Consider the following 16,168-nt stretch of genomic DNA (forward strand, 5'->3'; position numbering starts at 1 on the left):
TACAGCTCCCATAAAAACAAATGGAGGGGGCAGAATCGGCACTACAAATCTAATTATTGCAATCTAATTCATTTAAAAGTTTCCCCTCTTGCTATCATGGTCAGGGTGTTGTGCAAACAAAATGAAATCATAGTACAAAATAAGTCTCAATGGGAAGTGGTAGGTGCTTTAATACAACATCAAACAAATATTTTTCTTTCAAACTCAGGCCTGAGTCTCAGCTGCAGAGCTATGATAATTTACATCAGCTGAGGATCTGGCCTGATCAGAACAAACTTGGCTTATTAACGTTAGTGGATTGTGCTGTCTTTTCTTGTGTTCTGGACTGCAACAGCAGCAACAGAGGTGTGTTTTTGTTTTGTTTTTCTCCAAAATATAAATGTGTACTAGAATCCATTGTAATGGTATATAAAGTATTTGGTCCAAAGATAGCTTTGTAGGTATTTATTTTCACTTAAACAGACCAAGCTAGCCAATTTAAATGCCAGTATGTTTGAAAAGTTTCAAGGCTAAGACATTACCTACTGAATAAGAGCCAGACTCTCCACCCTTATATTGAACAGTATGTAATATCCTAATCTATGACTAACTCTTGTTTATTTCATTGGGCAAATTTCTCAAAAATGAGTGGGAATGGCAGAATTTGGTACAAAGTACTTTGTTTTTCTACAAATGTGTCATCCTTTGAAAACAGAATTATTTTATTTACAATATGTGTTTCCCACTTCCCCATTCTATAGGAAACTTTTTTATTAAATTGTTTTGTTGTGTATATGTAAAATACAGCTAATATGATTTTTCCTATATGGATACTGCAAGCATTCAGGGCCCAATGTGCTTGTACTTATGCCAATAATTTGCCCAGACTTGGACAACATTTTTAGAAAGATTAATACTAATGATTTTATCAAAATAAGGACTTGCAGAGTTTGGAGACGAGTTCAGATTGATACCTGAGAACTCTTGCCTTTATTGGTTTAAAATGAACTGTTTGAGCTTACAGTATGTATTAAAGAGAGTATTTCACTTCTTGAAATTCTTTAGGCATATACTGAAGAGGGTATATCCAGTTAAGATTGTATTTCATTCAGTATAACTTATATATTGTTAAAAGATATAATATGGAAGTTTGCCATGTATGAAGCAAGAGTAGGTGTTTAGCTTTACCATTCTCTTTCAGACTTGTGTATGTCTGCCTTGAAAAATCTTTTTAAAAAGTGTTTAGATTTCCTTTAAATAAATAAACTGGACTGAATATTTTGTAATGCTGAATTTTATTTAAAATACATTAATTCTTCAATTTTTTAAAACAATTACTCATATTTCAAAGCCTGTTTTTGTTTTATAAAGGAAATAAATGAAATTAATAGAAATGAAATGACAAATCATTTTAAATTACAGATTAGGACTCCATGCCCACTAACAATTACAGCAGTGAGTTTTTTTCCATTGACTTCCTTGAATGCAGTTGGCCTATCCACATCCAAACAGTTGTTCGTGTGCACAAGTGTTTTTGCAGGATAAGAGCCTAAGAGACTGATCCTGCACTGCTTTGTGATGCAAAATTCCCACTGAAATCAAGGAGCCCTTTAAGTTCCACAGTTACAAAATTAAAATAATAAAATAGAAAAAATGAACACATATAAAACTGTTCGCTCTCAAGCAGAATAAGCCATCTGTGCTAACTAGAGAATAAACCAACAAAATCAAATTGAAATGCATGTCTTGATATTTAGAGCAAAGTGTTTCATATGAACAGGCTTATGGCAAAGCAAAGTAAATTTCAGACAAAAATGCTGAGTTTGGAAGGTGCAAGGAGAAGTTTAAGGTTTCTTTCCCTGGCGCTTGATTGGACTTTGCATCCTGTACATGAAGAAGAGTATGATGACATAGTACATGGTGCTTTTCAGGAGAAGGGCAATGTATATTAAATATGCTGTCCTGTGCATGAAACTCGCTGTAATAGCAACACAAAATTTAAAAAAAAATCAGTTAATGGTGCATATTTTACAGCCTCAAAGAAAAATAAGTGTAAAACCATGTGTCTGATAGAGGAAGATCTATATGGTATTCAGCTGCATTAACTATACTGGCTAATCAGACTATGCATAAATGAGTGTGTCTGCTAATCAGGTCTACATTCTGAATATCCCTGCCCATCCAGCAGAGCTGATGGAAAAGAGGCACTCTGAGTGCTGGTATTGCTACTATCTGCTAAGGAGTAAGCATGTTGCTCGTGCTTCTGGCATTGACAGTTTATAATAGGGTGTTGCCATGATTTTAGGCTAAAATTTTCAGACCTGGCTGCCTAAGTTTCTTCTAAGTCCATATTCAAGTCGCTAAATAAAAGTGGTTTGATTTTAAGACTTCCTGATCACCCACAAATTACTCTGAAATAAGTTGGGTCATCAAGCATTCAGCACCTTTACTCGCCATTTGAAAATTTTGGCCTTGGATGCTTTTTATAATTTAACATGTTTAAGTATTAGATTAAAGAACTGTTGCATGTGTAGGCTAAAGAAAATGACACACATGGCATGTTAACAGAGCATAACAAATAACACCAAAGCATGTATTTCAGCAGAACCTCTGCAGTGTTTAACCTGAACTACCCATGGGCATTAGGTACTGGACACACTGCAAATGTTAACTTACAGCAGTGTTCCACATCTAGAATAATTATGTGTGGACTATTTACAGAGAATATTTTCATTCTTGTCTTAACCATATGAAATAGTGCTTAATTCTTAACTATATTGTAGAGAAAATGAGAATTGGACACAATTACCTGTGAAAAGTCTGTTGGTACAGTCTGCTGTGGTTTGAGGCACTGTGGTGGTGTCTGAAAGGACAGAAGCATAACATGTAAAGAGGGATTTAATTGTCAAATGGGATTCTTGTTGAAAATTAACACACCACTTTCTTGACAGAAGTTTAAAGGGAAAAATGGTAGAAGTATTATAACTACAGTGATTTAAATTTGGAAAGTTAATATTTAAAAAAAAATAAGTACCTAGATTCCATCCAGAGTAAATGCTCAGTAGCATATAATTTATGTGCAAAACCAAGTAGAGATAAAACTGGGAAAAATGCATATGCTCCTGCAAGTGAGAACATGTATGCCTTATATCGAGATTTAGGTACTGATGTTGCAATCAGATCAGTCAGTGCAGACCTCTGACCTGTTAGTAGCTCAAGTGAAGTCTTTGCATTTACATGGGTACCGGGGCCTGGACTAGCAGATCTGATTGCAGGGTCTGGGCATTGGCCCTTCTGTGTGTGCAAGTTTCTGTTCATGTAACGCCAGATGCATTTTGTCCCACTAAATTACTCAGTTGTGTTTGCCCCTTTGCAATGTGTGTGTATAGTCTGCAGATAAAAACCTGGCCGCCTTATTTTGTCTCTAGTCAGAGGGAGCCTGAGATTGTTGGCATTCAGAGTAATGTTGTTTAATAGCTATACAAGAGACAGAAGAAAATAATCCTGATGAAGATACAGCCTAAGGCCCATCTCTTAGGCCTTTTGGATGTGCAAAAGGGAGATAGTCAATAAGGCTATTTTTCTATTGTATTTGAAATAGATAAATTCTCTTATTAATTGCCTCCATGCTGACTGAGACGGGGGATAAGATACATACTGCAAATCAATAAATAACTTTAAAATATACTTTTATCAGAAGGCACTTTGAGAACTGAAATGTAAGGATTATGGACCAGATTCTGAGCTAGTGTCCATTGGCCTGGCTATATTAACTTGACTAGAGCTATGCAAGTTTACACCATCTGAGAATCTAGCTATGTGTGAATAGAAGTTGGGGAAAATTACGTATTCAATCAAAAGAACGGAGAAAGGTTTTGTTCTTAAAGATCTACACCTGATCTCAAATAAGAATCAAACAGAAAGTATGGTATTTCTCTTAATTTATTTTCTCTTTCTCTTGCATTATCTTTTTGATTTTGGTTTGTGTAATTCTTCTGGTCTGTTTTAGTAAGCCAGATGCGGTGTGTGTTATTAGTTATTGTTGCAGTATATAGCACTTGTTCAAAACCAAACGACGTAGACTAGGTCCATGGCTGTGTAAATCTACAGAGCTCCATTGACTTCAGTGGAGTTATGCTGTTTTACACTAGCTGAGGATCTCAGCCAACATTTTCTTTCATTCTAGAAAGATTTTAAACTGGGGCAGAGAAGCCAAAACTGAGCTTTTGATGGAGAAGCAAGTTTCAGTGATAGCCAACTTATGGAGAGATGGAAACTAATATTGGCCTGGAGAGCGCAAACCCTTTTAGGAACAGTAACACATTTTATTGTTTTATTTTAAAGAAACAGGAAACTCTCTAAATATATATAGAACTAGTTCTAATATAGTATATACCTTGAGATTTGGTGAGGACAAAACCTGCTTCTTTTTCATGTTGATAGTTGCAGCGATAATTCTTATTGCTAGGTTTATTTAGGGTCAGCCAGCTGCTCACTGAGTATGATTGTTGATTGTCATCGGGGGGCCAAATTTCCCCAAGCACTGCATTTTTCTCTTCATTCTTCTTGTCGTCTTCCCAAGTCACTTTAATAATATTTGGGTAAAAATCTTCAATGAGGCATATGTGTGTTACTTGCCCATCTTTTTCAGTAATGGAAGGCAGGACCTGGATCTTGCTGGAATCGAGTTTTGCTTCTGTCTCTGGATTCATTTTAGAGAGGGAAATGAATTTGTTAGAAATTAAGTACATTCAGAACTGCAGTATACATGGTATGCTGTGCTTTTGAAACAATAAAGAATTCAAAGGTTTGAAAGTGGGAGAGAGGCAATTTCATTTCTTTCAAATTGCACTCCCGCACACAATCTTAACTCTGAGTTGAGCATGAGAATGATATCCTGTTGCCAAACGTATTTTAACTATTTAAATCTATAATATATTGTTACTGCCTATTACATTCTGAAGATGGCAGTAAATTGACCACTTATGAGTTACAGTTTTAGGGCATTGGAATTGGAGAAATTTACAAACTCAAAATATATTAAACACTTTTTGAATGAATGCTGAGTACAGATTTATGTTCTGGTTCATTTCAAAACGTTTGTGACTTTGAAAATCTCCCCTTTATTTACCCAAAATGTGTGTATAAAAGACACATTGAGAGGAAGGGAACATCTACACTGAAACAAAAGACCCACGGCACAACCACGACTGGCCCAAGTCTCCTGATTCTGACTTGCAGGACTGGGGTGGCACGGCTAAAAATTGCAGTGTAGATGTTTAGGCTTGAGCTGGAGCGAAAGCTCTGAAACCCAGTGACAGAGGTGGTCTAAGAGCCCAGGCTCCAGTCAGAGCCTGAATAACTACACTGCAGTTTTTAGCACCAAAGCCTGAGCCCCACGAGCCCAAGTCAATTGACCCAGTCTCGGAGACTTGGTGCCATAGGATTTTTATTACAGTGTAGATGTACCTGAAGGGAAGGGTATTAAAGATTTCACAAACGTTTTAATAAGACCTCTCTTTAAAAATCACTAGACTATTTTATCAGGAATTGAATTTGCCCTGGACTAACTGTATATATTATTTGAGAACCTTGGTTTGCACCTTTAGAAAAACACTAAGAAATTTAACCTTTGTAAAAACACTTTTTATCAATTATTCACCTTAAAATGATATAAGAACATACAAGATATGTTCTGTTGCAGACCCAGATGATACAACTTTGGGGGAACTGTTGCTGAACGCCATTTTGGGAAATTACAGTAAATACATTAACGTGTATCCCTCAATGACAAATATCAACTATGAAATTAGCAAGGATGATACATTCTGAAATGACTTTGTTCATGTATTTGGCAAATGTAATGGAGTGTTATGCACAATGCTCAACACTTCTGAAAATCAAGTCACTTAAGTATTTAGGAGCCTAAATTTAGTCATCCACTTTTGAAAATCTTGATTATGAAGCATTACTAATAACGGAGCTCTCAACAGAACTTAGCTATCAAATCTTTGCTGAGGAACAGAGGGAATGTTGCTGCTTGTGTCCAAATCCTGAAGTGAATTAGCAAAGTGCCAATTAGTGAATTTCTGCTCTATCTCCTAAATTATTCTAAAATAATTCTGCCACAGTATTAATGTTGTCACTCTAGAAATACAGCTTAAAATTGCAAAAAAAATCAATTTTTTGTCATGTAGTAAAGTTTTAAAAAATTGCGGCCTGTTATAGGATTGGATAAAACACAACCAAAAATATTTTTTATTAAGAGTTTGAACTAGAAAGGATGAAAATTTTATTTCATCCCTGAGTTTGTGTAAGTGTATGAAATAACGCTGAAACAGGCAAGAAAAGACTTCCTTACTAAAATCATCTGTTTGCTTGTTTCATATGGCTGACAGTAAATGATAGATTTTTTTAAACAGCATATTGATTTTACTAGTTATCACAAGAAGTGAGCAGGTTCAAAACACTTTTACTTCTGCTAATTTCTGTCTCCTGTTTGTCACTGTGGGATACAACCAAGAGAATAAGGTTGCCAACTCAGCTAACTGCCAAAGAAGTATTGTCAACAAAACGACTCAGCATTCTCATGTTATAAATTTGCATCACAAAGAAGAAACGGAAGGTTGTTGATATTTCAGTAGTGTTGAAGGACCCCAAATGGGCACCATGCATTCTGTGCGTTCTGTATTTGTTCCAACACTTAATTGCAGGTGAAAAATGAGAGGCCATTTAACAAAATAGTTGGCCTATACTCTACAAAACATTTAGTTGGAATTTTTAAAGGCAGTAAGAAGGGATTTAGGTGCCCAAATCCCTTTCAATTTCAGGCTCCTTTGATAATGTCAGCCATTGTCTTTAGTCAGCTGAGACACAAATGGATTAATACTAAGGCCTTGCTCCTGCAAAGCCTTAAACATGTGCTTAATTTTATGCATTGTGAGTAGTCCCACTGATGTCAAAGCTTGTGAAGGTTCTGCTAAAATGGTTTCAGCTTATTTTTGTGCTGTCTGGCTATTCTGAGACTATTTGGAACTGAACCAGACTATAACCCTGTAATTAGGGTTGTGTCAAAAAGTATTTAAAATATCTTGAAATCAGAAGCGAATAAAGATAGTTGAGATGTAAGACTACCTCACCAAGAAAAATCTCTTCATTAAAGAACTTTCCCTCATTTTGGAAATTGTCACCAAAAAGGGAATTGATTTTTCTCTTCTTTCCAATTTAGATCCTCATGCTCCAGCACAATTAGTTCAACCTCTGGGGCTCAATCTTACACTCCATGTGCACCATAAGCACCCAGGAATACAGGATTGGGCTTGAACAGTACGTTTACCAAATGATTTACTTACTCAAGTCTTGTATGTATTCAAAAAACCTTTACATAGCTTCCTGCCCAGTGGTGAGGTGCTTTGCAAAATATGATGGTTATTTCTGGTATTTCTCTTTAGATGTTTTTAGAAATTGGAGTCACATTTACATGTTGATACTTTTGCAACCGCACATAGTTTTTTGTATTTGCACATGGTAAGATGAATGTCTATCCAATATAAAATCTGAATTTTGTACATATATAAGCAGTATGTGTGTTTGCATAAGTGGGCAAAATCTGTTTTAAATATCTTGACTCATTTTAGGTGAGATATAAAACCCCTTAAGGCCAATGGGATTTTCTCCTTTGGCTTCAAAGGCCTTTGGATAAGACACTTTAAGAAGATAAGACCCTTAATTTCCAAGTCAATTATAGTTTCCAGTGTGGAGCTACTCTTTGTTTTGATCCAACTTAACTTTTCAAAACACCTCATTTGTCTAATTTATTTAAGTGGAATTTTTAACAAGGAAGGCATGTTGTAAAAGAATATACGTGCTATAAGTATCACATCTTTTTTAAGACGGCAATCGACTTTGGGCCCTTTAGTTTCACTCCTTGCTCAAAAGAAATTGCTATTGCTTTCAATATGAGGTTTTCCAAAGGGAGGATTGAAGGGTTAAGTTGTAATTGACTCACTGCTAACTATTTTTGTGTGTTGCAAACTGCATGCCACTTATAGATAAACTATCATATGTAAATAATGCTGAAGTTCTATTTGAGAACAAAGTCCATTATGCCATCAGAATATATTAAAAATAAGTAAATGGTGTACTTGTAATTTTAATTTTGCATTATGTGCTTGGTCCAGCAAAGTGCCAAATGCTCTTATGAAGTTCTGAACGCTTCTCATTTCCAATGGAAACCAATGGACATTGAGGGTACTCAGCACCTGGTATTATTTTCACCCAAAAGGGCAAAGGATTGTTATGACATTTCTCTGTTGCTGGCCGGTGACTTATAATTTCATTAACATTAATGTTGTTAATAAATTATTACACTTATAATAAAATTTTAGCCAGTGTACATTCTTGCATTGAGATAAATTATTGAGCTTATTTTGATAGATTTTGCCGTTATGAAACATTTAAAGTAGTTTGTCTAAAAACTTACTAGTTACGATAAGTTTTGTGCCAGTTCCAAAGATTTTCACAGCTCCCAGAGTGTTGCAACTTATTACAAAATCTGCCCAAGACATTTCTATTCAGAGGGATCAGATCTGAACACATATTGCTAAATAGGCACAACTGAAAGCCAGTTAATTCAAGCAAAGAAATGATGGACATTTCAATGTATTTTTCAGGGCGAGTTTACATTGGTATTTTCAAATACTGTATATTAATATTGGAAACTTTTAAATTCTGTTTAAAAGAAAATCATTCATTTCATTGACACAGAGGATCTGGTTGACATTTGAGACCTAATGTTGGACTCGTACTATTTTCTGTTACCTAATGGATTGATGGAAAAGGGTATTTCAGTTAAATTCTGCTGGATGCTCGGTGTTTTTGTCCCTGTACTGCCAGAGTGGTCAAATTGGTGCATTTTTTAAATCCCAATGTGAATAAACATATAATTAGAAAAAAAAATACTCATTTGATAGTACACTGTGACCTATCCGCTTTTCTCAAGATGTTTCATGATATCTTTCCACCCACTAACTTCTTATATCTCCTGACTTATACATACTTGTGATACAAGATGCTAAATCCTGGTCACCGCACTAAGCAGAGTAAAGGGGATTTCTCTAGGAGAGCTACATGATGGACGGAAAGAAGAAATCTTTCTCCCAACCTAGCTAGAGCATCATAGCCCAGGAGCTTTAGTAAAGTCCATGCAGTTGCCCACCCACTGAACAGACATTTTGGCCAGTTGATCTCCCTAGTCACAGACCCACTGGCCATTCCATGCCCTTAACACTCCCCTATCCCCGATCCCCACTGTTCTTTGGTGCATAGGGGTACCCTAGAATTGCCTCTTTGGCTTGCCCCCACCCCACACACTGGATGGAACTGTGGATGTTCTCCTAATCTGGGGTATTGACCCCTACACAAGAGAACAACCCAGTTTTGACTCAGGATGAGTAAAAAACCCCTTTATATCAATAATTGTCAATGTGAATTCTGTACATTAGCCTCACATTTAGATAGTAAAAACATTCATTCTTCTACTGTAGATTGCATATCACGTTTCCATTGTCTGTTATCCTTTTTGAATAAATTGTGCTCGGCAGTCTCTAATTTTATATTATCACAAATAATTTTTTCTCTGATACTATAGAACTTACTTGAAACAACGAGCTTTGTGCCAGAGCCAAAGACTTTCATATCATTGTTCTCACTGTGTTCATGTACTTTGCAAAAACTCATGGGCCAGATCTGCTGCTGCTGGAAATGAAAGGCGCTTCATTGAGGGTCTGGCCCACATAGCTTCCATATGACCCAATATACCTTCATATTTTTTGATGTGCAGTCATGAACAGAATCACTTTAATATACTAGACTTGTGAATAAAATGGCTTTTCTTTACAAAATGCCAAATACTTGATCGTGTATTCCATTGGTATCCGAAACTCCAATAGATTGCATTGGATGTTTGGAGTACTTTAGGAGCAGACATGCAAAATAAGTCAAAAACTTCAAATGTGTTCTACATGCCTAAGGCTTAGAATTTCCTCGGGCTGGGATCCCTCAGCATCACTTGAAATTTCTATTTTTCTTTTAAAGTGAATGTAGCGTTTGTGAAATGTGCCAAATTGACAGCACTATACTGAAAATATTTCAGCATTCTAGAAGAGTGGTCCAGTGCTTAATAATGCTATTTTAAATTGTGATGAGTGATTTTGGACTATTACTGGAGAATCTATTTTATTTAATGCTGATTTCTCGCTTGGTCCTAACAGTGTATTTGAAATCTGTTTGCAAAGGTCACCTTTAATGGATGAGATGGTAAATTATTCTTAATATCCCATAAGTTCTTGGTATTTCTGATACAAGTGTCATCAACAATGCCTATCATGATGAAGTTTTTTAAGGTGGACATCTGTTGTCTGAAGATTCTTTGCTCACAACTGCACATCACTTTCTGCCATAAATTTGGTTTTGGTCTTTTAGGACCAATGGGGGTTTGGATCAAATACTTATATATTTTTTTCTATAAAGAGTTTGTTATATTCAGTCATTAATGTCAAAAATCAGTACCTGGAACTGTTTGAAAAGGCAGCAAACCAATTTAAACCAGCCCTAGACTACTTGAGAATCTTATCATCAAAATAAATATCAGTAATAGTAGCTCTTTTGTACTTTATAACTAATGATCTACGCTGATCACTCTGTTCTTAATGCACTTTGTTTTATAAAAACCCAAGTAACTTCCATCATATAATGTGAGATAGACCCAAAGATCATATCTTTTAATTGCCAAATATTTTTCCATTTATTTCTTCTATGAAAGAATGTAAAATTTTGGTGAATTATTTTTTTTTATTTTAAACAAAATGACTAAGTACTTCTGAAAGTTGTCAGATAGCATTGTAGACTGTATCCCTTTCGTCACAGGATAGATACAACACAGCGGAAGCTTCTTCATACCATTCCACCGAACTACGTCATTTTTGTCCTGGGAGGACAACCTCTAGAGACGAGAAGAGACAGTTCAGTCTCCAATTTAATCTTTGGCTTCTGCACTGAGCCTGCCATTAGTACCAGTTTTCTTCTAGAATATTGCGTTCAGAAGAATCCATTTATTCCATTTTAATGTAAACTTCTTTAATGATGACTAGATGCACTTTAATGGATACAATAAGAGAAGCATCGTTATTCCTATGTCATGCTTGTTGACAGCACTAAGCTTGGTTCTGTTTCCAAATCTTTTTATTCATCTATTCCACTAAGCAAGAATTCTGTTAGGTCCTAACCCTGCTCTTATTTACACTGGAGTAAATCTGGAGTAACTCCATTTTAAATGAATGGAGGGAAGTCAGTTTAAAAAGAGGAATGACAAGTGTGAGAGCAAAATCGGGACTGCTGACTATATATGACTTTAAAAGCAATTTCTGCTTGTTCAGTATGCTTGTGAATAATGTTGTCCCTGTTAAGAAGTATGGTTATACAACATGGGTAAAATCCTGGCCCCAAAGTCATTGCCATTGAGTTCTGTGGAGTTGGGATTTCACCTCATGTTCTTAAAATGGAAAGGCCCTGACTCCTATAATTCTGGAGTCAAATTCAGTCATGGGCACATACCGCCATAATTTCTTTTGATTTTACTTAGAATTGTGCCAGGGTCTGAATTTCTCCATGATCCTAGAGTTATTTGATATTTCTCTTTGAGAAGATATTTTGTTACTAAAACATTTAATTGTATCCTACAGGTTTAATACACTAATAAATCAAGTGAGCAATCTCAGGTCTTCATGGTGTAATAAATAATCTACACACATCACTGACATGGTTCTCCATTCCTTACACAATCAAAAGTGCTGGTAAAGCTGTGGGAGTTTTGCCTGTCAAAGAATGCAGGATCTTATGTAGGTAAGAGGATTTAGGAAAACTGTCCATTGTAAACTATAATGCTAACTAAATTGTATCTACACTCTTAATACCACAGAATACTCACTTAAAGCAACATGCTGATCCTGATCTTATATTTTTAGAATTAATTATGATAGTGTATTTATTTTAATTAGCAGCATTACAACAATTTACCTTTAGTTCAGAGCTATAGGGGTACTAAGGCAAACTTGATTGTGAATTGAGTTTTAAAATAGACAAACCATTCTAGCTGATTTATATAAATGTGCAGAGCATGATTCTGAAGAGTAAGGACCTGATTTTCCTTTGTTCTATGTTTGTGCAGTCAGTTATACCAATGCAAACTGGGTGTAACTTTCAACTTAATCAGAATGGTAGCATTTCCAATTGACTTTTCGTGAGCGTAAGTGACTTTCAAGAGAGAGGCAAAGAAGACTTAGGTCCCAAGTATATTTTGTGAAACACTGTTAAGAATACTTGGAAATGTCAGTTTGTCTGCAATGCCAAGGTACTTCACACAAGATGACAATTTCTAGGGCCAAATTCTTTCACTTACACTGGTGTAAGTGCAGGAATTCAGCTATGAAGATACTGACTACCTCAGAGATTGCTTCTTTCGTTTTAATTGAGAAGCATGATGTTGTTACTTCTTTCAGAGTTGTTTAATTTTATGCATGTTTATGAATTTCAGTTCAAGAATTTGAGTAATATCAAAGCTAAGACAAATTTTTGCAACTGGGCCAAGGACCAGTATGCTTATGGTGGCACCCTCTAAAACATGACTTTTGACAGCTGATCTTTAGAAATATGCATTACCTTGAAAACATCTACTTTGACTCTATCAGTAAAAATTGCAGGTTTGCTCTGGGGTTGAAAAGTTGATGTATTTGGGATCAGACCCTAAAAGGTGCTAACAACCCTGACCTGCATTGAAGTCTACAGGAATTGATGGTGTTCAGCACCTCACATTAAGTGCTCAGTACTTCACAAGATCGAGCTTACAATTGTTGACCTTACCTGTGATAAAAAGCTTTTCTATGATCACAATAAGCATCTTTATCTTTGCAATTACTGTAATTAGCATATGTCTTACCTGTTACTATGAGCTTGGTACCGGAGCCAAATATTTTGAAGCGATAGCCACTAGAAATATCACAGTGAGCAAATCCTTTGCAAAATACTGTACAGATCTAGTATCTTTATATTGATGAACCAGTAGTTGCTTTAAAAAAAATCTGATTTGCTATTTAAATTGCTTTCTGGCCTTGTAATAAAATGGTAAATAAGGAGAGTACACGTAAAATAATGTGAAAACTGTGGAGGCGATTTTCAAAGGGGCAAAAGAAACTTAGAAATGGTTGAGTTAGACGTGCCATTGAAAATCTGTCCCTAAATTAATCTGATTCAATATGGTTTAGATTAGCTGTTTCTAATAATTTGTGGAAAGGAACAAATTACTTTTTAAATTAGGGTCCATGGGCTGAGGTTATAAAATTAACCCTGTATGCTGCCATCATTCCACAATGGTGCTCCTAATGATAACGATAGATCGAGGATAGAATATAGCTCTTAAATTGGATATATACGTGAGAAAATTTTTGGCTAGTTTCTGCCATTTGGTGTAATCAGAAATATTCTCCAACAGAAAACATTTGCTCTTCAGAAATATTTGTTTGTCTCAGGGACTAGGCACCCAGCAAGGATGATTTAGCAGTATGTGGAGGGAAGAATAAGTTTAATTAAAGACATACAATTCTCTCAATCCTATGAAATCCAAAAATGGCTAAAACCTTTTACCAATTGGATATCATCTTTAAAAAATAAAATTGAGAATCGTATTATTGGATCAATTATCATATTTTATTAAAAGGATCACTCTATCACATATACCTTATGTTTATGTAAAAAAGAAGCACACCTCTTTATTCCCCATCACTATATGGAATCAGTAAGATTGACTGCATTTTCGCCGCCTTTTGGCCTTTAATTAAGCACATGCTTAAATACATTGCAGTATACAAATGGAAACATGTTTAAGTGCCTTCCTGAACTGGAGCTTTTTAAGGAAAGAAAGCACAATTGCATTAAGATATTACTACTAGAAATGTACCTTTTAATGTTACCTAGTGGCCAAATTCTCCAAGGGCTGATGATCCTCAACTCCTATTTAAATGTATGAGCATTAAAGAAGCTCAACAACTCCTATCATGAGGTGCTAAATAAACAGTACTGTACAAAATCCATAAGTTCTACATTTCATATTGATTGCTAACAATAACTGGTTCCACTTCTGAATATTTTTGCACAATCACCTCACAGCGTGACAAGCTCTCCAAACAATTTACATTATTCTCATTGATTATACAAGTGTAACTGGTTTGCTCTGAATTACAGAGACCGCTATGGGTGAAATCCTGACCCCACTGAAGTTAGTTGGAGTTTTGCCTTTGATTTCAGTGGAATCAGGATTTCACCCAGTATATTTATTAATAACTTGATTTTGTCGTGGATAACAAGCATAGTCAATACAGAGAGTAAAGGTATGCTTCGAAAACATCTTGAGAAACTTACTTGAAACCACCAAGTTGGTGCCCGAGCCAAAGTACTTTACTCCATACTCACATTATTGAAATCCTCTACAAAAACTAATGAATTATCAAGTTATGAATTTCATAAGAATAAAATTCTGAAGTTCATATTTTTGATACAAAGTTCACAATCTAAACTAGGCTTGCTACTGGCCACTTAATTGTATGAGTATTAAACTGAGTTTATGCACTTTGTGAAATCCTGTGCCACCTTCTTCCAAAAATGTTTTTTGCTCCTTGACATACATCACTGCATGGCAAATTGACTGGGGTGATTTCCTGGTCACCACACAATTTCATTAATTTCAGTGGAAGAGCAGGATTTAGTTCTGTGATCTCCAGTGTGCCTGGATGGCAAGAATAGTCTTGTGGTTAAAGCACCAGAGTGAGACTCAGATTTGCCTTTTTTCTGGCTCTCTCTCTCTGCCCTTTGTCAAATCACAATCTCTGTGCTTCCCTTTACATCTTAATGTATAGTTTAGAAAATGACATTTCCTAGACAATGTATTATAAATACTGTTACGTACTCAACATTAACTAGCATTTATAATATTGATTGGATTGTTTCTGTAGCTTTAATCTGATAAAGAATATTATACACAAAAGGGAAAAGATACTTTCGGTAAAAATGCTTACTGAGAACCTGAAGACTGTTGTACCTCAGGCAATTTTCCTTCATTAATCATCGTATACTGATATAGTCCTAATAACAAACTTTTTAATACTCTCATACCTGCTAAATTGAAACTTGTACAGAGAATTTTACACTTGCTGGCTTTTGGACATAATTTCAAATGTAAAGCTCTTCATTTCCCTCCTTCCTGATTCTTTACACTTATTCAGTAAGTATTCCAGCCTTTTACTCTTGTATTCACTTTACTCATTAGGATCATATACTGCCCTCAGTGAACCCGTTGTTATCTTTGGGAGTTCCACACACAGGTTAGGAGCAATCCATGGATTATGTGCAAATTTCTTTTTAAATATTCATTTATTCGGTCCATTTTTTTTTGTCCCTTGAGTCTATTTACCAAAAGAAAAACTATCAAGAATAAAAATACTTACCAGAAACAACTAGTTTGGTTCCTGTGCCAAAGTACTTGATCCAGCTTGAAGTAACACATTGACTTTTCATTTTACAAGAAGCTGTGGTACTTTACTTATCCTGCTGTGTCCTTGCTCAAATAACCAGGCACTTTAACCAGTAGCTGGGGAAATACTTCTAATGGAGTATTCCTGGTTTCTTGCCTATTTGGAGAGTTTAATGAATTCACGTTTTTGTGCCCTCATAAAGCTGAAACACAAATTCTCTTTCCAGTGACTCTATTTGCACGTCCTTGCAGCTTTTCTGTTAACAAACCCTCACACCTTAAAATGGAAACTAGGTGATGACTTCTATTTGATTTTAATGTTGTAAATAGATTTTTGGATCAGGTGGGTCTCAAACATTTTCATTGTGTGGTCCACATATGAAAAGAGAGATTGTCTCATGGACTGCAACCCCTCTCCCATTCCCAATAGCACTGACCACCACCTTCTTCTCCCATCCACAATCACATCACATCTCTGTAGCAATTGCTTACATGGAAAAATGATGCCTGGAAAGAATTCCATTCTTAGCTGTGTTACTGAAATTTAATACATGGTAATGAAGAGGAAATGGCATTATGTGATCAGACAGCTCTCTAGTTACTAGCACA

At 35.6% G+C, this 16,168-nt stretch overlaps 1 gene segment (V, D, J or C); it reads right to left on the reverse strand.

The window, feature by feature from the left end:
* Window positions 1-1,257: 1,257 nt before the first annotated feature.
* Window positions 1,258-15,608, reverse strand: LOC116834769 (T-cell receptor gamma chain C region C7.5-like). The segment is given in 5 exon segments: window positions 1,258-1,957; window positions 2,789-2,842; window positions 4,376-4,681; window positions 9,636-9,735; window positions 15,534-15,608. Coding segments are annotated over 4 exon segments (576 nt in total).
* Window positions 15,609-16,168: the final 560 nt, after the last annotated feature.

Source organism: Chelonoidis abingdonii, chromosome 2 (genome assembly GCF_003597395.2).
Source record: "Chelonoidis abingdonii isolate Lonesome George chromosome 2, CheloAbing_2.0, whole genome shotgun sequence".
NCBI classification, from domain to species: domain Eukaryota; kingdom Metazoa; phylum Chordata; order Testudines; family Testudinidae; genus Chelonoidis; species Chelonoidis abingdonii.